General features: G+C 38.4%; 1 protein-coding gene across 2 annotated transcripts; it reads left to right on the top strand.

Moving 5' to 3' along the window:
* Window positions 1-1094: 1094 nt before the first annotated feature.
* Window positions 1095-26150, top strand: larp1b.L (La ribonucleoprotein domain family member 1B L homeolog). 2 transcript variants are annotated; one of them, NM_001097967.1, is given in 20 exon segments: window positions 1266-1299; window positions 1863-2126; window positions 4498-4550; window positions 5521-5580; window positions 5716-5896; window positions 6021-6155; window positions 7237-7314; window positions 8176-8326; window positions 8410-8554; window positions 13438-13612; window positions 14333-14505; window positions 16724-17086; window positions 17488-17614; window positions 17993-18174; window positions 18970-19076; window positions 21867-22027; window positions 22912-23056; window positions 23934-24043; window positions 25037-25164; window positions 25272-26143. In NM_001097967.1, coding segments are annotated over 19 exon segments (2805 nt in total). In that variant the 5' UTR covers window positions 1266-1299; window positions 1863-1906; the 3' UTR covers window positions 25383-26143.
* The last annotated feature ends 583 nt before the right edge of the window (window positions 26151-26733 follow it).

Genomic DNA, 26733 nt, shown 5'->3' with positions numbered 1-26733 from the left:
TGTGCCAAGCCTGTGTCTCCCAATGCATGTTGGGTAATGTAATATAAGACTACAACACCCAGCATGCAATGGGACTGACTTGTGTAGAAGATGGGAGTTACCAGATTTTAGGCTCTGTACCTCAGTCTCCAGTCACTCTTTCAGGTGACTTTACTCAATTTCAGACAATTTTGGGGCACAAATCTGCTGGCTACCAAAATGTCTAGAGGGTGACCTGTTTGCCCAATATTTATAGAAATTGTATATGTAGTAGGGCCTCATGGGACCCCTATACCTCCTGGGCTCCGCTCTGTAGTTATGTCCCTGGTGACAGGGGAATCTATCCCAATCTGCTTCATGGGAACATTTGTTCAACAGTGAAAAATTCAAAAAGGTGTATTTTCGCATACATGCATTAATTTCTTCAGATTTTTTTTCACTGCACATATTGTGCTATGTTCGGGCAACTTTTGAGGGGCCTCTTGGCTAGTTTTGGGCTGGTTTTGTAGCCGACTTTGGCTGGTTTTCAAAATTAGACCTGGCAACCCTGGTGTGCTTTGCCCCCTTCACTTTTTTGGCTGCGAAAGCAAAGAGCCTGTCGGCTTACAACTACTTTCACTGCTTATGGCTGGGCTGCTGCCTGCTTCTATCAGCGCTGCTCATTAGCTTAGCACATGCGCATTTAGTAACGTTAATATGGAGGCCCGCAACAGAGGGGGAACATACGTCGCTCAAAGTTTGATAAGACCAAGGAACAGCCAAAGAAGTATTGGTGCACTCTCGCTTTTAGTGTCCATAAATATCACATGAAGATTACGCCGTGCGTCATGCGCTAGTGACGTCACCGGAGAGCGATCCGCTACTAATGTAGCCGTAACCTTCTTCGCAAGCATGACAGTGACTGACATCTCAGCTGTTGTATGTCAATCAGTACGGTAGGTAGTCTCGGACGAGTCACGTGACAGCGAAGGAGCCCTTCAGCACACAGCGAAGCCTGGGGGGGGGAGGGGAGGGAGGCGTGCCGTCACAAGACAGTAGCAGACTCTCTCTCTCTCTCCCTATACAGTCAGTCTCCACCAGTGAACGGTGTGACTGTGTGTGTGTATATGTGTGTACTTTAGGTGGGCGGGGTTGTGCTGGAGCCTCGGCCAGCAGCTGCTCAGGATAGGAGAAGGTGAAGCCAAGTTACTCTAGCTCCGCCCAAGCAACCAACAGGGAACGTAGGCTTAAAGGGGCGGGACAAACGGGCGTGTATGTTTTGCAAGTAAATAAACCTTACCGTGAAGGGTCGTCGCAAGAGCGCGGTTCACAATTTTGGGGGTAAACTGGAACGTATTGTAACTGTCCTATAGCAGCGACATTTGCTTTCCTGTGAGTGGGGCTTTCTGTTGTCTCTGTGTGTGAATTGGGCTGTTTATACGCCTCACGGTGGGTGTTGGTGTCTTCTCCGGGGCTGGGAGTATCTGTCTGTGAGACAGCTGTAATGTAATGTTCATTGTTTGCTCCTCTGCCCCTTCTGTTTGGCTTCACCTTCTCCTATCCTGAGCAGCTGCTGGCCGAGGCTCCTGCACAACCCCCACCCTCCTAAAGTACACACATATATACACACAGTCACACACAGACTCCATAACTACTGCTACTGCAGCACACAAACTTGCATCCGGGCTTCCCTACAGCTTTAGTTTCTGCTCAGTACATATACAACCAATCTCTGCTTTACCTGCTGCTCTTAACATGCACACTGTATTCACTGTACTCCTTCTACTGGCTCTTTACCCTCTGCATAGCTCACATACTGGTTATTAACTCACTCACAGGGGACAGCTGTTTCACGCTGACATACTACTGCAGCTTACACTAGTTCTCATCACTGCAATATACAGCATTACTGATCCCTATACCGGACACTAGTACTTTTGCTGAGGAGATGTCGGCTGGGGTACAGGAGGTACCTGCAGGGTCCCTTGCCTCTGATCAGGTGGTGAGGAACAGGCAACAGAAACCTGACGAGAAGAACAGCAACAAGGAGAATACTAAAGGGGAGTCATCGTGTCATGTTGAGGCCCCCCAACCGAAAGTCAATCCATGGACTAAGAAGCACAGCCATGTTACAACCAGTCATTTTGGTCATTTCCGTGGCCTTCAGGGTAGGTATATGCTGCCTGTGTTCTCCACTACCTTCTCAGTCTTGTTAAGCTGTCTAATAATATGGGCCATTTATAAATGTTATAAGTCCATTTCAAATTCCACATCTCTTTCGATATTCATAATTCATAATTTGTGCCAAGTTAGAGCATTCTCTGGGCAATGTAGTAGCCAGTAAATTTGTTATTCAAGTTCAGCCCCTGGCCCACACCAGATCCCAGATCCACTCTTAAATCTGCTGGTAACTAAAGCTGGCCATAGACATGCAGATATAACCTCATGTCGGTGAACGATCATGCATTGCAATCTCAGAATTCAGATTAAATAAAATTAGAAAAAAGAAAAAAATCAGACGTTGTTGTGGCCATTAATTCACGGGCTGCAATCGTACGAAAGTTATGTCCAACATATAGGAGTGACAGTCACCCATTGATATCGTCAGATAGGCAATGCATCAGAGATATTATCGTTAGCCGACATATCTTCTAACCTGTCTGATCTGCTAAACGACAGATTGCCATACGAAACAAATATTTGTACGACTTTACCTTTGCGTCTATGGCCAACTTTAGTCTTTCCCTTACTTTTTCTCGTACCTCCTCCTCCTGGAGCTGTCCGTGATGTCATCTGCCGACATTTGTCATCATGCTGCCCTTTTGACGTCACAGAGGTCCCCTTTATCGCTGCCGCCCTGCTGGTCAGTAAATTACTTATGAAAATGTGGCAACCCTAGTTTGTAAAGAGCCAACATATTTCACAGCACTGTACTATGAATGGGTGTAGACATTGAACTTACAAGTTTACATACAAAAACAACCAATAAAAGAGTTGTGGTTGTCTTCCACCTGCTGTTTTAATTGTTATGTTTCTGCAAATACAATAGAGTATGCTAACCATAGTGTTTCAGAAGGTTTTATTTTGTTAGGAACAATGCCAAACTGCCAGCTTGTAATTACATTTTCTAGAAACATGCACTCCAAACCACTTTATTCTAACTCATACCTCTTCCAGAGATGTCAACTAACCCTGTGTTATTAGGGTAATAATCCACACTGGAGATTTAAAACCCAATTTCTCTAGGCTACAAATAGTAGCCAAGCTAACCCTATGTTATTGTGAAATTAGAGTTTACAATCTCTGCTTTTTTTCTGTTATTATCAACCAACTGTCCCCTTCTGATATTAAGAGTTATTAGATATTAGATTGTCTTTTTGCATGATTTATTGGCCTCCTTGTACCAGATAAACGTTTCAGCCGTCCCAGCTAACTTGAAAGCCTTAAAAGCATGCACTTCTATTGAACCACAAAGGTTTTGTTTTGCAACTATGTTCCTTGCTTACAAGGGGAATATACTGACATGTATATTTATTAAGCAGCATTTTACAGACTTTTTTTGTTCCGTGTTTAACCCTGTGAAATGCATTTCCCACTTTCATTCCAGGTCTTAGTGATACCAATTATATCATAATTTTTAGAGCATGGAATTAACTTTAGCTGTCCCAATTTACTATGCAAATTAGGGGCTGGGAGGGAAATCGCTTGACTTTTTGTCAAAAAAACAAGGAAGTAAAAAATGTTTTCCCCTTCCCACCCCTAATTTGCATAAGCAAATTAGGATTCGGTTCGGTATTTGGCTGAATCTTTCTCAAAGGATTCGGGGGTTTGGCCGAATCCAAAATAGTGGATTCCTATAAGAGACATTGTCAGAAAGAAAGAAGATGTAAAAGATGTGTAAAGATATTCACATACATGGATAGTAAAATATAAGAGCCAATCTCAACTGAAAAAAAAAAATCATCTCTTCACTCTTAGGTGCATATTTACTTAAGTGTTACTTTTCTCCTTGTATAACTTCACCTCATTATGTCAAGTGTTTTTTTTACAACTTTCCTGGTGGTAGAGCGGTTTATAAAGCTATGCCTCCTTATATTTACCCTGTGGATTTATGTATTTTTCATTGGTCATTGCCTGTCCTTGCTGTTTAGTTGCAGTGCATCTGCTTGGTTTACTTTGGCCTGCAATTGTTATTTGAGTGCATAATGGGCATGCGCGTAAGGTGAACAGAAAACTCTGAAAGCCGATTTCTATCACAGGGTGAAGGAGTGGGAGGTTAGGATTGAACAAAGGCCCCATGAAAATAGGGTGGCATAGCTCGGAATTGTCCATGCTACCTCTAGAACAAGATTTCTAACTTAGCGTTTGTGGGACGTTTGTGTTAGCTTTGGTGACCATTTATAGTTTATAAGGTGTCAAACAATTCTCAAAATGATCATGTAAAATTGTTTCACCTTATAAAAAAATTTTTCTCTGATACATTGCAATGTATGAAGAAATGTTAGATGTAGTTAAAATATATGCTTTCTTTATTTTTAGGACAACAAAGCACAGCAAAAGTGATTAGAGCCGGAAAACCTCCATCAAAGAAGGTATTGTCTGCATTTTATGAAACTGATTATATATTAATCTTGTGAAGTGATGCTGCCATTGCATATATAATAAATATTCTAGTGTTTAAAGTGTTTTACATTTTGTTTTTGTAATTTAGTTCTACTTTTCAATCATTTTTTTTTTATTGGTAAATGAACTTGCTTTCTCTATGCTCTAGTTTTGACTGCATGTACAGTTGGACCAATGTTGCAATAGTGCGCTTCCCTCCACCTCATGTTACATTGTTTCAGTGCCAGTACCAAGTGCATGCACAAATAACTATAAATTAACTGAAAATGTATAATTGTTTTTATTTTTTTGGAAAGCTGTTTAAAATTACATTTGCTTTCATTAGGCATCAAAATATTTTTTTTGCTGCTTTGTTTCTGTAGTGTTTAAGTTGTTAGGAGTATTTAAAGGGGTGGTTCACCTTTGTTAACTTATAATGTTATAGAATCGCTAATTGTAAACACCTTTCCATTGGCCTTCATTTTTTCTTTTTTTATAGTTTGTTTTTTAATTGTTTGCTGTCGTCTTCTGACTCTTTCCAGCTTTCACATGGGGGTCACCGACCCCTTCTAGAAAAAAATGCTCTGCAAGGCTAAAAATGTATTGTTTTTTTGTATTACTCATCTTTCTATTCAGGTCCTCTCCTATTCATATTCTCTTATTCAAATCAGTGCATGGTGGCTAGGGTAATTTGAAATCTAGCAACCAGACTGCTGAAATTGCAAACTGGAGAGCTTCTGAAAAAAAATCTGAATAACGCAAAAAACACAAATAATAAAAAATGAAAACCAATTGCAAATTGGCTCGGAAAATCACTCTATGCATCATACTAAAAATTAGTTTAAAGGAGAATAACCTCTTTAAGATTACCATACATGTATGTACTTTGCATTTGTTTGATGAGAATATAGAGTGGTGATTGCACAAATAAATTAATATCATAATTGTGTTTCTTCTTAGACTAGCGACTTTCATGACATTACAAATTGGCCAACACCAAGTGAAATCGTAAACCATGGAGTAAGTAGAATACATATTTGGAAAATACACTGATAATATCTGAAATATTGGTTCTTCTTCTGACTCTAAAACAGAAATCAGAATATCACTCTCTACAACTTGCTTAAAGTTAATTTCACATCTTGTTCTTTTTAGACCAAAAACATTCTGGCTGCTACAACAAACGGAGAACATGCAAGCAAACAAGAGAAGAACAGTGATGGGAAGACTGGTCATAATGATGTCCACGAAACAGAGGAGAACTGCAATATGGAAGTACAAGTTAAAAATTTAAGACCCAATGACCAGATGGAGGCTACTACTCAAAAGAAAAAATGTTTGTGTCATTATCTTGTTTTTTTTTTATGCACATACAGTAGGTTGCTGTGATACTTTTCAGAAAATCAATTTTTTTATGAATTAATTATAAACCTTAATTACTTTCCATATTTGTCATGCAGACAACAAGCATAAATGGATGCCATTGCATTTAGAGGAGACAAAAACAAATGAACAAGAAAGGCCAGCAATCCATAAAAACTCAGGTTCTCAGTGTGCGTTTAGCAGAAGCCAGAAAAACAAACAGAGAAATTACAGTAAGCCTTTAGCACGTGATCCCCCCCCCCCCCCCAACTTTGTCTTGGACTGTAAACCTAATGCATTTTAATTCTGCTTTAGGGCAGTGCTGTCCAACTTCTGTGGTACTGAGTGACGGAATTTTTCTGACCTACATGGTGGAGGGCCGTTAATGGAAGCCAGTGTTAACCACTCCCTGTTTTTAAACTGCACCCACTTAAAACCACACCCATACCACAAGACCATGTCCATATTAATTGTGGTAGCACAGCAAAAAAAAGACAAATGGTTGGTGCTCACTGCAGGGATATCACTTATCACTCATATGCAAGGTGCATAGGGCAGGCATAGTATGGCACACACGGAGCATAGGGCAGGCAGAGTATGGCACACCGGGAGCATAGGGCAGGCAGAGTATGGCACACAAAGGAGCATGGGGCCTGCAGAGTATGGCACACACAGAGAGCATAGGGCAGGCAGAGTATGGCACACCCAAGGTGCATCAGGCAGGCAGAGTATGGCACACACGGAGCATAGGGAGGGCAGAACAGAGCAGGAGACAGGGAAACCTATCTCTAAGATGTACTACATACTGTGACACAGTGCTGGTGTCCCTTCAGCATTTTGTATAATGTGTTGACAGTACAGGGTTTTAGGATGTGAACAATAGAGGTATTACAGGTGTGAATTATGCAGGGGGAATACATGTATGAACCATGCAGGATCTAATGCAGTCTGAATTTGAGGTGTAAACTATGCAGGGGCCGGTTAATCTCTATAGTGATCCCTTTTAAATCTTACACATGGGAAGCAGACAGACTTTCATGTGCGGGGCTCCACAAGGGAGGGGGTCGCGGGGCGCTAGTTGGACAGCACTGCTTTAGGGCACTATTTCTAGAGTGTGTACAGTTAACCCACACACTTCCCATCTCCATAATTGTTTGTTCATTCTAATCATAAGATTCTAGCTTTCTTGGGGAATATGGTTCTTTCTTCAAAAATAAATAAATAAACAAAAGCACTGCTGTGCTTAATTTTGACACAGAATCCGGTATATATAAACATTAAAAAGCTTATTGATTATTCCATTTTTTTTTTCAGGCTGGCATTTTGATCGGAAGGATGAGTTAGATGAAGTTTCGAGTGTACGGAGTGAAGGAGGAAACATCAGAGGAAGAGGTAGTGGACGAGGTCGTGGAAGAGGCAGTCCTTACTGTATGTAACCCATTTTTACCTGAAGTATCGGTTTTATTAAATCCTCCCCTTTGTTGTCCAATAATGGATTGGTGCATCCTGGGCCACTACCAAAAGCTTTTTACAGGTATAGCAAAATTTAATCAATACAGTAATTCGATGCTTGGTCAACTTCAACAGAAACAATTTAGCAACGTTAACCCTCTGTATCCAAGTGCTTGTTGACCTTGTTTCACAAGGTGTTACCTTTAAAGGAGAACTAAAGCTTAAGTAAAGAGGTAGGGTAAAAATGTTGTACATTAAGTTTTGGGCTTCTATACCAGCCCAAGGCATTTAGCAGTAAAGATGTATTCTTTTCTGCTGATTCACTGTGCTCTGTGCTGATGTCCGTTACTAAGCTTAGGGGCCAACACACAATATACTGAAATAAATAAAATATACATGTCACAAAATAAGAGTGATTAGTAAACCAGATTATTGGTACATTCCAGCTCAGAAACCAGCAGAATTAGCATCAGAATTTAATAATCGGCCTTGTGGCAATAGTTTAGGCAAACCTCATTTTCTGCTTGAAGGCTTGCGACAAGCCCTAAGCTTAGTTTCTCAAAAGCTGCTCAAAGCATATTGAGCATGTGCGTGTCATAGGCACTCTTAACAAAATCCAACATGGGGAAACTCCTGTGACAACTTTGAAGCCTGGATCATTACTACTATAGAGATGCTGCACATTTAGGCTGGTTCAGTATATGTAATAAACTTTACCAATTGCCAGTGATTAGCAAGCTGTTTGTGAAAATTACTAGTTAATTAAACTATAAAAAATTTGTTTTCAATTCATTGCAACAGTGCGCTGTTCATATAGTGCCAGAGAGAACAGAATGAAGACAGACAAAATGGAAACTTCTAAAAGTATGATGTACTATTACGATGATGGAACTGGGATGCATATTTATCCTGTAGATCAAAAATTGCTTAAGGAATACCTTAAGCGCCAAATGTAAGTATTTTATTGTATTTTTAAAAGTAGTTGAATGTTGCTTTTTGGGAAGGGACATTGACTAGCATGTTTTCTTTTTGCAGCGAGTATTACTTTAGCACGGAGAACTTGGAAAAAGACTTCTTTCTCAGGCGAAAGATGGACCTGCAGGGATTTTTGCCAATTTCTCTTATTGCTGGTTTCTATCGTGTGCAGTCTTTGACCACAGATGTCGATCTCATCTGTGAGGTAAATTGATTATTATTATTGTTTGTGCAGCAGTAACAAAAGGCTCATGGGTGAACTTGTATAATTTTGTGCTTGTGATACATGTATAGAGATATCACATTATTTTTTTTGTTCAGTAACAAGAGGATCAAGGGTAAACTTCTAGCACAGCAACCAGTGTGGCAACTTCCAAAAAGACACATTCAAAATACTATGTAGACATCTGTGCTATCCTGCATATTCTTCTTATGGGATTATTGCTACATAGTACAAGCTGTGAGAGAGATATAGAGTGTGCAGGACATTTCTATAAAGCTTATATTACATGGTTGTTTTGGTTAATCTACCATTTCCACTGTGCAAAGTCTTCCAAAGAAACTTGCACACTGCCAGACCTATATAATTATCAGGCTCTTTGGGTTCTGCTTATCTGTGGCAATGCATTTGGCTTCTGTCCCTTCTATGACCCCTAAGTCTTAAAGGAGAAGTAAAGCCTAACTAAAGAAGTAGCTAGAAATGTTGTACATTATGTATTGTGCTTCTGTACCAGCCCAAGGCAACCACAGGCCTTTAGCAGTAAAGATCTGTGTCTCCAAAGATGCCCCAGTAGCTCCCCATCTTCTTTTCTGCTGATTCACTGCACATGCTCTGTGCTGCTGTCACTTACTGAGCTTAGGGACATACTCACAATATACTTTACACATAGAATAGAAATGTCATAATATAAGTCTGATTAGTAATTAATACAGATAATTACTTCATGGCAGCGCAGAAACCAGTGCAATTAGCATCAGAATTTAATAATCGGCCCTGTAGCATCATCTTATATTACAGACAAACCTCATTCGCTGCTGGATAATTTGTGACAACCCCTAACTTAACTTCTCAACAGCTGCTCAGAGCCCACTGCGCATGTGAGTGTCACAGACACTTTCCAAGATGGTGACCCCCCTGTGACAGGTTTAAAGTCCTGGATCATTGCTGCTATTGACAAGCTGAAACTTTAGGCTGGTGCAATAAGTGCAGTATATAAAATATGGTATTTTTAGCCACATTCATTCTCCTTTAAATTAACTGTTTCACAATAAACACAATAAATCCTGGAAAAGGTAAGAGAGCAGAAGTTACTACTCAGGCCAAGGCCCATTGGGAAAAATCCCAGTACCCTGTCAGGCCAGTCCTGAACAGAAAAAAGGAATCTCTTTCTTATTTCACTTTTGGTAATAATATGACATTAGGGCTTGCAATCCCATTTCTCATATGTATGCAACTAAGGTAAACTGCTTCTGATTTAGAAAATATGGGCTGATTCTTCATTGTTCTATGCAGTAGGCCTAGAAGCAGACATTCAGTGGGGGTCATTTATCAACACTGGGCAAATTTGCCCATGGGCAGTAACCAATGGCAACCAATCCGATTGCTGCATTCATTGTCATTCATTGCCAGTGCAGCTGGCTTCAAAAAGCTAATCACTGATTGGTTGCTATAGGTAACTGCCCATGGGCAAATTTGCCCAGTGTTGATAAATGAGCCCCAGTGTGCTAGTGCAATACATGTGGAATGTAATAACAATTTTTAGCAGAAACATAGCCCTAATGATTTACTTTTATTTTGTGCTCATGAATTCTTAGTGTCACTTTTTTTTTTTGTAGTGAAGACCGTTTCATGTAACAAAATAATTAAACTTATTAGAAAGTTGGTGTGTGTTAACTGAAAGAATTTTGAGTAAATAAAATTAGAATGCAGTAACTCAAACAATATTGCATTGTGAAATTTACCAATTATTTTTAGATGAATTTTGTTTAATTGAATTTTATTTAATTACATTGACAAAACATTCTTCCACAACTTCACTGTAGTTGTAGTGGATAATTCTCTTGGATATTGCCGGGTAGCCTGTCCTGCACAGTGGGAAGGCTCTCAAGAAAATGTGGTGCCCATGAGAGGCATGGTAGGCCAATGCATAAACTTGAATAACATTAATAAGGACATCTATAAAGCATTTGTGTCTAGTGTATCCCCTGTACCCTTAGCTCTGCAGTATTTTTACTACAGCTATAAATATTTTTATCTGCAGAGGAGTCTCGGGCTTCATTTGGTATGTCGTCTATAGTAGGCTGCAGCTAGGCTTTCCTTACGATTCAGAGCACATTTGCTAAAAAAAAAAAAAAGTAAATAAGACTTTGTAATTCTCAGTATCACTTTAGTACAGTACACATACACAAAAAAGCATATTATAAATCCAATTTCCAGGATCAGGATGCTGTTTCTCTTCCTAAGAATATGAATAGGAGTAGTGTTAGATGTGTCAATTGTGAGTATAATGTATACCCCATAACAGCTTATAGCTTGGAGTATAAGGAAGAGGTATATTTCTGTCATCTCTTATCCATTACTTTACATTTTGGCTAGTAAATATGTATCAAGGAAAGCATCCACTAAAAAGAATGTTATCCCCTAGTTTGACATATTCTATGAATATTAGAGAGGGCACTACCCTGGCTCTTTATAGCTGCTGTGCTAGTGTTTGTACTTATGTACAGTATTGACACCTAGTACAGAATTTAAATCCAATATCACATGAATACAATAGAAAGGGGACATGTACAGACTTATTTGTATTTTAGTTTAATTTGGGTTGAAAAATGTTCAACTCCTCCAAACGAACCCCATTTTACATTGATACACGTATCTATACAAACCGATCTATCCATACACTTACAGGTATAAACTATACTGTATATACTGATGACAATACCAAACAAACTGGAAAGCTTTGGATACTATGCTTATTTAAGAAGCTATGAATAAAAGGCAGGATTAGAATCTGCCACTGCAACCTCACTGCCCTCTCCATGAAGGACCAACTACCTTTGCTGCTTCAAATGAAAGTTCAGATCAAGTCTAAATGAGTGGTCTGTGTTTTATTGATCTTGAGGAAAAAAGATCCCCTCCCCCGTTATCTGTCTAATCTGTCTTCTAATAAAGAGTAAGTATGTCCCTTTGCAAGCACCCTTTCTACAGAGTAAACAACCCCAACCTTGATGGATTTTCCTCACAGTTTCTTTTTTCCATCCATGTTATGAGTCTAGTTGAACATATCTGCACTTTCTCCAACTCCTTAATATCCTTTTGTAAGTACTGAATTGCCAATTTTGAATAGTTGCAGAACTGCTACTACAACTTCAAAACACTAGAGGGCAATGCAGAGACTTAGCAGTTTGGTATGACCTAACTACTGTGCCTATGTCTAGGTTCTTTGCTTCACTATTCCACAAGTCCTACCCACTCAGAAGCCATCTTGCACTGATGACATTTAAAGGAGAATTCAACCCTGTAGAAAAAAACTCTGTAGACCCTCCTCCCCCAGGCTAACTGCCCCCCCAGGGAAATGCCCCATACTTTATACTTACCCCTCGTCGCAGATTCTGGCAGCGGACTTCACGGCATCCATCTTCTGGGTCCTCGGTAAGCTGACTGGGAGATCGGTATGTTGGTGCATGCGCCAAAAATTGACGGAGATTGCCGATCTCCCAGTCAGCTTAGTGAAGACCCGGAAGATGGATGCCGAGGGGGCAGTTAGCCTGGGGGAGGAGGGTCTACAGAGTTTTTTTCTACAGGGTTGAATTCTCCTTTAAATCTCATCAGTGCAAGATGGCTTCTGAGTGGGTAGGACTTGTGGAGTCACTCAGGGGGTGTTGAATTCTCCTTTAAGTGTAGGAGCTGTACAATATTTTGGCGCTCTATAAATACATGTTAATAATAGGAGCACATGATCCACGTTAGGCATCTGTGCCTAATGGGAGTAGAGGACCTATCTCCCCCCCCCCAACCTTAACTGTATAATAAGTCTTGTCAAGTTAAACTTGAAACTTGCATTCTTTGTTATTCAAACATCCATATGTGTGATTGAGGTATTTTAAAATCTCCCCTTGTGCATGACGGTTTTTTTTTTTTTTTTTTTTTGTATGATGCAAAGCTTGTCTTGATAACCACTTTATAAATTGACTGCCTGCTTGTTGTGATTGTGGATTCCAAAAGAATACAGCAAACAATATGTAAAATATTAATATAGTGTATATATCATTTTTGACTAGTGATGGAATAGGATTTGACTTAAGGCAGCAGGGCCCATTTAATGAGAAAATCAGAAAATCAGAAATACTGTGGCTTGACTGTGTTTTGCTTAAAGAAGTAATGTCGTGAAAAAAATGCAAATTTAATATAAGCTTTAGCATGTTGAAGTACAAAACTTTGTAAATACGATTAATTAAATATTATGCGTTGTTTCTAAAATAATCAAGTTTATCTTCACTATTCCTCTCTCAGCATCTGTTTCTCTTCATTCTGTCTTCATGCAGCAGCTGAGTGTCAGATATTTATTGATAGTTAGATCCAATACATCTTATGGGGGGTCCTTTCCTAGCAGATGTATTAAAGCTCACTCAAATAACTGATACTGGTACATACAAAATCTAGCAAAATAACTGCATTTTGCACAAATCCTGCATGTAAAGAGACATGATGTCTGGTGATTTTAATAGTGAGCTCTAATACATCTTCTAGGCAAAAGGAGCCCCCCAAAAGCTATATTGGATCTAACGGTCAATGATTATTTGACACCCAATTCCTGCATAAAAAGAGAATGAAGAAAAACAGACGTTGAAAGCGGAATAGTGAAGATAAACTTGATTATTTCAGAAACCGTACAAAATATTTAATTGAATGCATTTACAAAGTTTCTTTATTTCAGTATGCTGAAGCTTATATTATATTTTCATTTTCGCAAGTGTTTCCTTTTAAGGTCACAGAAAGGAATGTCAGCAAACATGGAGTAAAGGAGACATTATTGGTTTTATTTTGGGGGAAAACATATTGGCCTTACTGACTAAAATATATTTTAGGCATTGAAAGACAGTGCCGTGGTAGAAATAGTAGATCAGAAGATAAGAAGAAAAGGGGATCCTGAAAAATGGCCAATCCCAAGTGGTCCTTCTTTTGACTTGACGCGTACCGACTTCTCTAGATTCATCGACTGTCCAGAATTTATACCTGGGAAGAAACTGGAGTCTCGTACAGGTGGTAAAAATAAAGTAATTGTGTATTCCTGGAGTAATTGTGGTGCCACTTTTACAATAGTGTAGGTTCAGAATTTATGATTTAAAAAAAAAAAAAAAAATCTCGAAAGCCATGAATTATGGCAGTTTTGCACATTGTTCTAGTTTTTTAAGAAATGCCCATTTTTGAGGACTGTGATTCTTCTCTGTAGTAATAAAACAATCCCTTGTATTTGATGTTGTTGGGATAACAAACTGTTTTATGAATGTCATTTATTTTGTATACCCAGCTGCCACCTCAACCAATCTCCAACAAGAAGAAAAATTTAATTCTTCCCAGTGTTTTCTTTTAAATCATAGCCTGCACAACAACTTCACTGCCTCAACCTCATCAATCCCCACTGCCTTTAAATAATTCACAGAGGACTATGTGACTGGTCTGTGGCCTCATAGCAGTGATCATAGAGTAAGGTCGTGTACATTGGACAGAATCACTGCCTGACTTTCAATACAAGTGTTCCTCTTTGCCAGTTACTGCCAAGAAGCCCTGAGACCAGGAAAGAGGAGGTCCGGTAGCTAGCAGCTAGTAAAGTGAAAGGAGGGTTTAGTTCCCCTTTGCCATTGATCATAACACCTTTACAGTTCTGGTTGCATTTTGGTCTATGCAGTATCAAGCTACTTTGGCATGGAAAGGTTTACATTTCTTATGTTGCATGAACTTTTTTTCTGTTTGTTATCATAGGTTCTGTACCGAATTCTCCAAGGAAAGAATGTTCTTTTTTGCAGGATGGAAGTAACAGGCTAAGTAATTTACAAAGTATGCCCAAAGTCCTCTCCACAAGCATGCCAGAGCTGGACTCTGAGCCTTGGATAGAAGTTAAAAAAAGACACCGTCACTCCCCTGTCAAATCAAAGGTAAAAAAAAAAAAAAAGTTATTGTGTGTAATATTTATAACTCTGAAACAATGGCTATATGTTGATCGTAAGCAAAGAATTATTTTTGTGGTATGGCAGAACAATTGGTTTATGATCATCCACAGGATAATAATAAACTACAGGATTTGTTTTAGCAGTGTGGGTAGAGGTGAATTACTTCTTCATGAACTGCATACCTTAGCTTTGGTTTCCTTTTGCAAACTTAAGTGCTCTCATAATTTTGCAGCCCATGCCATAATGGTTCCATTGCCATTTTTAAGGACTATGAATGGGGTTGCCAACTCCCCTCTTTGTTCACTGCTTCATATTATGGAAAGGCCAAACTATGAGGTTTAAGTGCAGTGTTTGCTTTGAGTGTAAATGTACATTCCCTGACCCCTCTTCACTGCTCTCTTGCCTTCCATGATATTAAGTGCGCTCATAAAGTTTTGTTTTTGCCAAAGAAATTTTTAAGAGTAAAGTAGAGGGGTGTGACAGTCATGCTGTCTTGTGACATTGTTGAATCCAAGCTTTGCTTAAGGCTTATGTTCTATGTAAGTGCTGTCCAACTTCTGTGGTACCGAGGACCAGAATTTTTCTGGCCTAAGTGGTGGAGGCCCCATAATGGAAGTCAGTGTTGACCACTCCCTGTTTTTAAACTGCACCCACTTTAAACCACACCCATGTAACCATCAGGACTTTTAAGACCATGCCCATGTTAATAATGGTAGCAAACCAAAAAAATAAAATGGTCGGTGCTCTCTACAGGGATATCGCTCATCAGTCATATGTGCAACATGTTTATAAAGTCATATTAAGACAGACTAAATACATATGCCTCATTCTCCCCTGTGGATAGCACAACAACCCCCCCTCCCATGATTAAACACCTTGGAGACCCTGAACAAGTAGTTCCAAATGATGATAAACCCCCACCAGACTCTCATCCCACAGACAGAGTATGACACACAAAAGGAGCATAGGGCAGGCAGAGTATGGCACACCCAGGGAGCAAAGAGCAGGCAGAGAATGGCACACACAGGGAGCATAGGGCAAGCAGAGTATGGTACACACAAGGAGCATAGCTCAGGAAGAGTATGACACACACAGGGAGCATAGGGGAGGCATAGTATGGCACACACAGGGAGCAAATACCTTTTTTATGACTGCTACATGATGAACAAAAGCAACAATTTGATTGGTTGTCATGGATTGCATCCTAGTGTTTATAAATTATCCCATATAATGACAGTGCATGTCCTCCAAGACCCCGATTGCATCATGGATGCACCAGCTAGTTAAAATAAATGCTCTTATTTACGAACATGGGCTAAGTTGCACCAGTGCAGTTACTCATAGCAATTACCTATGGCAACCAATAAAATGTTTACTTTTTTTTAATGCTCAAAACTAAAGATGGCCATAGATAATATCGTGCAAATCGAATTTTCATACGATATTCGGTGCGTGTATGGTGGGAAATGAGCCAACCAATATCGGCAGAAGACTTGGATGTTGGCTCGTCGATTGGGCTGGACGGAAAATTTTGATCGGGTGCCTTTGAAGGTACTCAAACATCGTCCATTGCTAAATCGTCACACACTGATAGAATTCTATTGTTTCTACCTGTATATCTACCTGTATATCTGACGTTTCTACACGTGTGTATTGAAATGAACGATCTTGTTTGAAAAGATTGTAATTGTTACGTCTATAGCCACGTTTATTGGTTAGAATTTAGAACCTATGTTAGCAATTTAGCCCCAAAATGTCATTTGGTACACAATTTATTTGTGGAAATTTTTTTTAGATATCCAATCATTTCATGCAGGTTTTGCTATGGCTTTGTATCTCTTAACAGTAGGTTTAGAAGTTTTTTTTAGTTTTCTATGTCCAGTTCTAAATCGAATACAAACATTTTCAAATGTGTTAAGAGTTCTATCCATATGCTAGCTGTAGTTTACCAGCCTTTATAGACTATGAACCAACTCAGTGTGTTGCTCAGTGTGTTGCACAGTGCTATCTCTGCTGTTTCAGTTGGTTTTGGCCTTGACCTCCTATGACATATACACCAAAGCTAATGTCTTGTTACAGATTCTCAAGGAGTGCACTGGACAAAGAGTGGAAATTTGAGTGAATACTGATTTCTTTTAAAGAAGATATTCCAGTGACTGGTGCATGTTTTCAAAAAATTTTTTCTAAATCTTTGTCTATACAGGAGCCTGATATTCCCACACAAATAATTCCAAAACCCCAGCTGTGTGATGAACCTGACCCAGAGGATTTGGATTTCATGTTTGATGAAGAGCTGCAGCATATGCAAGGGCGTAAAAACAAATTTACGGACTGGTCTGATGATGACTCTGATAATGAAATAGATGACAAAGACCTTAATAAGATCATAATTGTTACACAAACACCTCCTCATCTAAAAAAACACCCTGGAGGTGACCGTACGGGAAATCATATATCTCGAGCAAAGATGACTTCTGAATTGGCCAAGGTCATTAATGATGGACTTTATTATTATGAGCAAGACTTGTGGATGGACTATGAGGAACAGAATTATGTGCCCTCAAAGGTATCTGTTTCATTTATAAATATAATATATAATACTTGGGATGGTTTTTGTTTTTAAGCAAGACATAGTTTAGTAAGTCAGACTGATCAGCCTGTGGGATGTCCAGGCAGATCCCTACATGGAAGTGTGTAGTAAAAGGTCACTAAAGGGGCTTTATTATATAGTCCATTTGAGATGCCAGTTGACCAGATCTTTCTGTAATTTGGCCTAAATGTAGGATTTAGTCCAAATGTTTGTGCAGAGCATACAGTATACTACAGTTTTCAGTTTAACTTTTCCAAAAAGATCCACGTTCTTAGAACAATAACACTTTGTACATATTATAACATATTGTATGTAGATATTCAGAAGTAGGATTGTTTGTATGTGCTAACAATTTTAATTTCATTTTTTTTACAAAGCAAGAGCTAGAACATTTTAGGAAACTGAATCTTATCAGCAAAGAAGAGTTTGACAACTTTGCACCAGAAATTCAGGTTGAGCAAAATCTTGGGCAATCCCCGCCGATCATACCTACTTTTAAACAAGGTATTTCCATCTTTTGATGGCAATCTGTAGTACCTAAATGTTGGGGAAAAAAGATAGTTGTATTTAAAATAGGAGTGAAAACGTCAACACTTTCTTTCATATAGTGCTATTATTCTGTTTTTCACGTACAGCTGTTTTGTGTACGTAAATTAAATGCTGCCCTTGGAAAATCCTTGTACAAAGCAGCAATTCTAGTATGCCTTCATGGAGGCTTATCTTTGCATTTACACAACTTTGGCTAAGGCTGGAAAGCAGTAGCTTTAACTGATTGCAAATGAAACCCCACACACACTATAAAATGATACTGCTTGTCTTGGTGCTTTAGTATGTATGAAATTTATAACGGGTATCAAAATTGAGCAATCTCTTTTCGGACAGTTTGCAGTGAGGATGTTCACGAATCTGTGACTACACAATCCCACCCAACAGATGTACTACAATCACCAATATCTTGTCGTGTAAGAACACCAAAATCTCCTCGTACTCCACGCTTGAAAGATCCAAATAAAACACCAAGATTTTATCCTGTGGTTAAAGAAGCAAGGTCTATTGATGTAAAGGTACATTTTTTTTAGGGTTTCATGTTTATCAAATCTTCTTAAAGGGGAACTCAGGCTTCCAAACCAAAATTTGATAAAGAGGCCCACATAAAACAAATATACCCATCGCAGTTACCTGAGGCTCAACTAAGTATTGAAGTAATATCTCATTTGGGGGTGCCCAAATTTATGCACCTGTCTAATTTTGGTATGAAATGTGATGTATCCCGCTCGCACACCCTGGCCTTCAGCAGTTCAGCGCCTGGTGCACGGTGTTGGAGGGATCGGCACCCCCCTCAGCAAACTGTCCAAGAAAACACTGGCACACAAAGGCAAGTAACAGCAGGGTTATACCCTTGCGTGTCTGACCCCGAAACGTTGCACGTTTGCAGAATAAACACGCAAGGGTATAACCCTGCTGTTACTTGCCTTTGTGTGCCAGTGTTTTCTTGGATAATTTTGTTATGATGCATATTGTATATTTTCTGTTAATCCAATAAACTTTGTCACTGCTGAAATACTACTGTTTCCATAAGGCATGTTATATATTAAAAGGCAGTTGCTACTTTGAAAGCTCAGCCAATGATAAACAAAACAAAGAATTAATTAAGAGGGGTTCCCAAACGTTTTCATATGACTATATGTATACATACTGTAGGATATCTACATTCCTTTTCATCTATTTTTAAGTCCTGAGTGCAGTAAGTAGTCACAGGGCCCATTGGGTGGATCCCTAAAAGAAATTAAAAATGCTTGTACTTTGCGTTGTGTTTTGTTTTATTTTGTTTTTTTTAAAAAAAAAAACTGTATTGGCAGAGTCCAAGAAAGCGGAAAACTCGACATAGTACTAATCCCCCGCTAGAGTACCATGTTGGTTGGGTAATGGATTCTAAGGAACATCGACCACGGACTTCCTCTGTCAGGTGAGTAGTATTACATGGGACATAACTGTTCAGTGAGTTTGTAATTGAGCCTTAGCATGCAGGTCAGATTCAACCACAAACAATTCTGACCCATGCCCCCCCCCCCCAAGTCATTGATTGGTAACTGCCTAGTAAACAATCAGCAGGAGAGAGCTGAAAAGTAGGAAGTAATGTTCTGCCTATTACTGTATGTTACACATCCAGTCACGCTAGCCTTTATACGTTACATTTTTGGCTAACTATATTGGAAATTTTTTTATTTTGCACAGCCTATCCATTTATCCAGTTTTTATTTATACCCTGAACAATTCCTTTATTAGCAAACCTCATCACAAATTGTACATAATAAACTATTTTTTGGAGTACTATGAATAACTTTACTTTTTGTTTAAAACCATTGCTGTTGTGAATGTTTAAATGCAGGTGCTGAATATGGACACTTCATTAATCTTCCCAAAAGGTGATGGCACATGGGTAGTTTTGTCACTCTCGGTTAAATCTTCAGTACCACAGGCGACAAATGCCCAAAAATGCTTCAGCTTTACGAAGTTGCCTCACGAGGAAAATTATGGCAACTTCAGGAAATGTATTGCTGCATATGTTTTCTTACCTGTGCTTAACATTATTGCCAGTGGGAAAGCATTTTCAGGAGATTTGTAGCCCATGGTAACACATATTGCGGGTGAAGAAAATCTCCCTATGTGCCATTGCCCTTAAAATATGGTGCATGAAAGACTTTTCCAAATATGAACAGCCCCTCTCCCTAGAAACATTCCTGGTGTCGGACCGGGGGGGACCACCGGGCCTGCAGCTTCAGGGTCCCCCAGCCGCAAACTTCTCCATGCAGTTGATTCTTTCCCCTCCCCCACATGCACGTGCGGCTGCGTATTTCCAGCGCTGCAGCCCAAAAGAGCCGGGGCCCAAATAAATAATATTTAATTCAAATAAACATATGCCAATGAAGCTGCATGGAAGAGACTTGCTCAGAAGTTCTTGAAGACTATTTCATGTTTTGCTTCCTGTGCATTAGCAATAAAATGTTTCCTTATTGGGGATACAAATGATAACATCAGAATTAAAACTAGTTGAACAAGTGTTTTTCTAAAGACAGGAGTCTGTTTATATTTGGGCCCTTGTCTGAATGTGAACATCCCCTTTAACATAACAAGGGTTAATTTTTGTTACCCCTGATAAAGTGCCCATGACATCAGTGGTGCAGCACATATTTTTGAAAATATTTTTCCTGGAAATGGTGCTGCATTTTTAAAAGTTTGGACTAAATGAACATTACATGTCTAAATGCTTTTAGGGCATTTTCTTTTCCTTTGTTTCTGACCCTTTAAGGTATTGGCACACATGGAGATTAGTCTCCTGTGATAAATCTCCTCTACTGCGGACAACTAATCTCCACTTTTGCAAGTGCCCTTAAAGTAACCGTAACACGTAAAGTATTTTAATGTAATGAAAATATTATGTAGTATTATCATGCGCTGGTAAAACTATAGTTTATATAAACAAGCTGCTGAATATCAATGGTGGAAATTGAAAGAAGGCTATATGGCACAGGTTAAATAGTGGATAACAGATAACACCATTATGTTCTACAGAGCTTATCTACTATCTGCTGTGTAACCCGAGCCTTTTCTCCTTCGAATGGCCGGCCCCATTGCAATAAATAGTGTTTCTGAAGCAAACACAGCAGTTTTATCAGTGCAGGGCAACACTGCATTATAGTGTATTACTTTAAAACAACTTTTATTTTTTTGATGTTACTGTTCCTTTAACAGGAACCCTAAAAATGAATATGGGTAAAAATGCCATATTTTATATACTGGATTTATTGCACCAGCCTAAAGTTTCAGCTTGTCAATAGCAGCAATGATCCAGAGCTTCAAACTTGTCACAGGGGGTCACCATCTTGGAATGTGTCTGTGACACTCACATGCTCAGTGGGCTCTGAGAAGCTGTTGAGAAGCTAAGCTTAGGGGTTATCCCATAAAGGTTGGTCTTTAATATAAGATGATGCTACAGGGCAGATTATTAAATTCTGATGCTAATTGCACTTGTTTCTCTGCTGCCATGTAGTCATTATCTGTATTAATTACTAATCCGCCTTATATTGTGACATTTCTGGTCTGTGTGTACTGTATATTGTGAGTGGGTCCCTAAGCTCAGTAAGTGACAGCAGCACAGAGCATGTGCAGTGAATCAGCAGAAAAGAAATGGGGAGCTACTGGGGCATCTTCAGAGACCCAGATCTTCCCTGCTAAAGGGATGTGGTTGCCTTGGGCTGGTACAGAAGCCCAAAACATAATGTATAACATTTGCTAACTACCTGCTCATTACAGCTTAAAGGAGAAGGAAATGTTAAAACTAAGTAAGCTTAATCAGAAAGATCTATATGACTACACCAGTAAACCCTCAATGTAACCCTCGGTCAAAAGAAACACAGCATTTCTGTCCTTCTATTGTGTACACATGGGCTTCTGTATCAGACTTCCTGTTCTCAGCACAAACCTCCAGGGTTAGGGCTTGAGCATGCTCAGTTTGCTCCTCTCGCCCCCTCCCTGGGTGTTAGTGGGGTTAGTTGAATAAGTATGATGACTTTTGAGGTACAGTTTGACAAAGGAAATGCACAGTAACAGGAATGGAAATAGACAAGTCAAATTTGATGTAAAGTACAGAAGTATAACAGTACAAGTGTAACCTAATACTCTTATAACCAGATATTTAGCGAACAAGACAATGGAAGCTTGTGTAATGACTGATTTAAATAATTTTATCTTGCAGCAGCTCAAATGCTTCTCCATCAGAAGGTGCTCCCCTTACAGGAAGCTATGGCTGCACCCCCCACTCTTTGCCAAAGTTTCAACATCCTTCACACGAACTATTGAAAGAAAATGGTTTTACACAGCAAGTGTACCATAAATATCGCCGTAGATGCTTAAATGGTAAGTGATAAAATCCTTCCCCCTTTCTTCTCTACTAGGTAGGGGGGTGGGTGTGCTTGCATGTAAAGGAAGTAGAGATTAGAGAGTGGTTCACCCTTAAATCCACTTTTAGTATGTCATAGAATGGCTAATTTTAAGCAACTTTTCAATTGGCCTTCTTTTTCTGTCTCTTTCCAGCTTTCAAATGGGGGGTCACTGACCCCATCTAAAAACAAATGCTCTGTAAGGCTATAAATATATTATTGCTACTTTTTATTACTCATCTTTCTATTCAGCCAGTCTCATATTCTATTCTCATTTTTCATATTAATGCATGATTGCTAAGGTAATTTGGACCCTAGCAACCAGATTGCTCAAAATGAAAACTAGAGAGCTGCTGAATAAAAAGCTAATACCTCAAAAAACCACAAATAATAAAAAATTAAAACCAATTGCAAATTGTCTCAGAATATCACCCTCTACATCATACTAAAAGGTAATTTAAAGGTGAACAACCCCTTTAAACCATTTCATAACTCAATTTGGTGAGCTAAAAACAGTGATCAGATACAACTCTGTGAGAGCTGCTATAAGTGGTTAGTAGTTGCCTTTCATTCTCCTTTAACGTAATTCTGTATGTTTTTTTACACTATATATTTTGAATAAAAATAGAGGAAAAGCATCTGAAATGGCCTTGTGCAACATTCCCTTTATCCACATTTTTCAGCTGAAATCATGACAGTTGCATAAGTAACCTTTATATCACTTATCATATATTTATGTATGGGATACATTTGTGCACAGTTCCAAAAATATTTACTGTCTGATACCAATTTAAAATATGTAGGACAATGACAAAGATGTATCTGTTTTAACCAAATATACTTTTTCTTTGTCTTTTTTAGAGAGGAAAAGACTAGGAGTAGGCCAATCCCCAGAGATGAACACATTGTATCGCTTCTGGTCTTTCTTTCTCAGAGATCACTTTAACAAGAAAATGTATGAGGAGTTTAAACAACTTGCTGTGGAGGAAGCAAAGGAAAACTACAGGTAAGAAATACATTAAGAGCCACATTTAGCAAAGGTCGAATTTCGAATTCATGCGAGTTTTTAAAAACTCCCAAAAATTCGACCATTTGAAATTTATTAAAAAAATTTAATTTTTAAAACTCGTATTAATTAAATCAACCCGAAAACTCAAATCAAATTTGATTCAAATTTAAAAAGCTTGATTCGAGTTTTTTTTCTCCGAATGTCAGGAAGGCTGCAAACAACTCCAAATTGATCCCTGCTCCTCTCCCATTGAGTTAAACAGCAATTCAGCAGGTGTTAGGTGGCAAATAGTCGAATTTGAGTTCTTAAAGGGCCAGAGTATGATAAATCTCGAAAATCTAATTCTAATTCTAATTTTTTGAAAAACTCTAATTGAATTTGAATAACTCCCAAGTGAATTTGACAGTTTTGACCATAACAAAAATTTCCAAAAAGTGAATTTCAAATTTTCAATTCGACCCTTGTGAAATCTGTCCCTAAAAGTTATTTTGAAATATTTTCCTCTGTAAGACAACCAATTTATTGTTACTTTTTATTACTCCTCATTCTAGTCAGGCGCCCGTCTATTCATATTCCAGTCTCTGATTCAAATCAATGCATGGTTGCTATGGTAATTTGGACCCTAGCACCCAGATTGCTGCAATTGCAAACTGGAGAGCTGTTGAATAAAAAGCTAAATAACTCAAAAACCACAAACAATGAAAACCTAAATTGCCTCAGAATATCATTCTAAAAGTTAACTCAGAGATGAACATCTTCTTTAAGTGATTTGGTAAATAACTCATAGCAACATGTAGGTTTGGACTGAAATGTTAGAATGTGCAAAGAATAGTTTAAATAATTCTGTTCTAATGTAGAAATATGTTACTTGCAGGTATGGCTTGGAATGTCTATTCAGGTTTTACAGCTATGGACTGGAAAGGAAGTTCCGGCAAGAATTATTTAAGGACTTCCAGGAAGAAACTATTCGTGATTATGAACACGGTAATCTGTTACATAGCTCACAACAATAAATACCTCCCGAGGCCCAGCAACTTACTGTATAGTAGCTAATTAAAGGGGATGTAAAGGCAAAAAAATAAAATCCCATTTTTACTTTCTTTAATGAAAAAGAAACCTGTCTCCATTATACTTTAATTAAACAATATGTACCATTTTATAAGAACTTGAGCAGCTTTGTTTGTTTCCCTGTAGAACAGCTAGCAACCATGTAGAGATTCATATCTGAGGCAGTCAGAGCAAGTAAATGAAGGGGGAATTTCACTGCATACAGTCAAGTTTCTTATAAAAACTGTACAGACTTTTTAATTGAAGTATATTTGGGCTAGGTTTCTTTTTCAGTTAATAAAGTATAAATGGTATTTTATTTTTGCCTTTACGTCCTCTTTAATGTTTCCAACTCCAGCTGCAGGGACAAAGATCATGGAGCCAGATTTAAACAGATAAACTGGGATTCTATTTGGAGGATTATTTTTGCTGCAGCCACTGGTTCTGCAGAGTTGGAGAAAGTTTGTAATTAAACAATACAAAAACTATAAACTCCACATTAGATTACATGACAACACAGGACCCAGTACATTCTGCCTATTCTGATTATTAATCAGTCTTGCTGTATCGGCTTGTGGCAGATATTATTTGACTTGTGCTGTTTTGATAATTTATGACGGTCCCTAAGCAGCCCAGATCACACTGAGCATGTGCACAGTCTTGTCTTGCAAAGATGTTTAGCAAAGTTACAAGATGGTGACCCCCTGGGGCCAACTTTGATACATAAATCATTTGTTTAATTAGGCTTCTGTTGCAGTAAGTATATGTTTAGAATACAAAATACAGCTTTCCTAGCATTTTTCTATTTTAGACTTTAGTTTCCCTTTAACGGAGTATGGAATATCTGTGTAATAGTTATTCTTTTTTTGCCTTTCTTAGAAAGTAGGGAAAGACTAAAAAATATTGCCACTGTTTTGTTCATGTGTTTAGGTCAGCTTTATGGGCTGGAGAAGTTTTGGGCATATCTGAAATACTCACAAATCAAGAACCTGTCAGTGGACCCAAAATTACAAAGCTACCTCAGCAAATTTAAGAGGCTTGAAGACTTCAGAGTAGATGTAAGTTTACAATATTTGAGTATTGTTCCCATCATTCTAAAAAGAGGCTGTGTGTGTGTGGGGGGGGGGCAGGTTCCCTATGATACTATTGTTTTTTATTATGACAGCCTCCAATCGCTGAAGAGGACGGGAGAATACCTTCAGCATCAAATGAGGATACATCCCGCCGGAGACATCGCTCAGGTTCATCCAAGCCAACTCTTGCTTCAAAGCATTAACCTGACAGCTATACTCTTGGTCCTTCTGATTGCCTTCCCAATGTCAACACTGTTCAGGAAAAATCTGGCTGCACCCAAGGCACCAGCACCTTAAACCAGAACATAACAAGGCAACAATAGAAATAGTCTCAACAGTATGTTATGTCATTGATAGCAGCAAACAGCTCTCCTTTAGCCCAAGGAACTCTGGGAATCTATGGATACAGCAAAACAATGCCTTGCCTCTGAGCACAAAGTTGTGACATCTCTCCATTTCTGATTGGTTATTTGTATATAAAACGGTAGCCCTGTCATGTGATGCAAAACAATAGGGTGCCTTTTCTTCAACAGGTTGTTTTTAATCAATTTGTACCAATGCTTTCTTTGTCCTCATTATTTCACCTCACCAGCAAGTATATGCACACATAAACCTTCAAAATAAAAAGGCATTTTTATCAATATAATACTCTATTTTTAGAAAAAAAAAAATTTCCCCTTCGGTAGAACAAAGGTTTTCTTCCGATGCAGACATTTCAGGATTTTGCGTTTTTTTTCGAAAATAGGCTTATATTTAACTTTTCTGTAATAATTCCTCTTGTAGTTTCCTTTTAATGGATTTTAGCAAGTTTGGGCAAATTAGAGGCTTGAATTGGGAAATTTACAGTCTAATGCTTTCTCTATATAATACAGAGTATATTCAACCAGTGATTAAAATACTTTTAATATATTTTTTTCTTTGCGCAATAGAAAGGAATATTAATGTCAATAAAGTTTGAAATGATTGTTTTATCCCCATTTTGTTTCTTAATTCAATATCCATGTACATTGCCTTCACCATAAGTGTTTAGATCCTTGACCAATCCGTTCATTTTAATGAACAACAATTCTTAGAATGATATTGAAACTACAGAAAACTATTTTTTATGTTACAAAACAATCTTGAAAGAAATTAAGCTATGATGAAAATCTTTCAGCAAGAGACTAAAGAAACACTGGAATGGCTCAGGAACAAGACGTTGAATGGTCTACAAAGGCCCAGGAATAGCCTGAATCACCTGCAAACAGTGCGTAAAGCTGTTGCTTACCCCAAATGATTTCACTGCCGCAGCTTTTTAAAAACATGATACAGAAGAGGAATATATATATTCAACAGATTCAGAAAGCCTAGTCTGTTAAAAAAAAAAAAAAAATATATATATATATATATATATATATATATATATATATATATATATCAAACACAAGAGTCCTCTGCACTCAACCCATTATCAATATATTTAAGACGGCGACATTTTGTGCATACTGCTACTGAAAAATGCCTTACCCTTTAAACAAAACAGGGATTGTTTGTCCATATATTGCAATATATTTA

This window comes from Xenopus laevis, chromosome 1L, assembly GCF_017654675.1.
Source record: "Xenopus laevis strain J_2021 chromosome 1L, Xenopus_laevis_v10.1, whole genome shotgun sequence".
Lineage (NCBI taxonomy): Eukaryota > Metazoa > Chordata > Amphibia > Anura > Pipidae > Xenopus > Xenopus laevis.
This window is presented reverse-complemented; position numbering and strand designations above follow the sequence as displayed.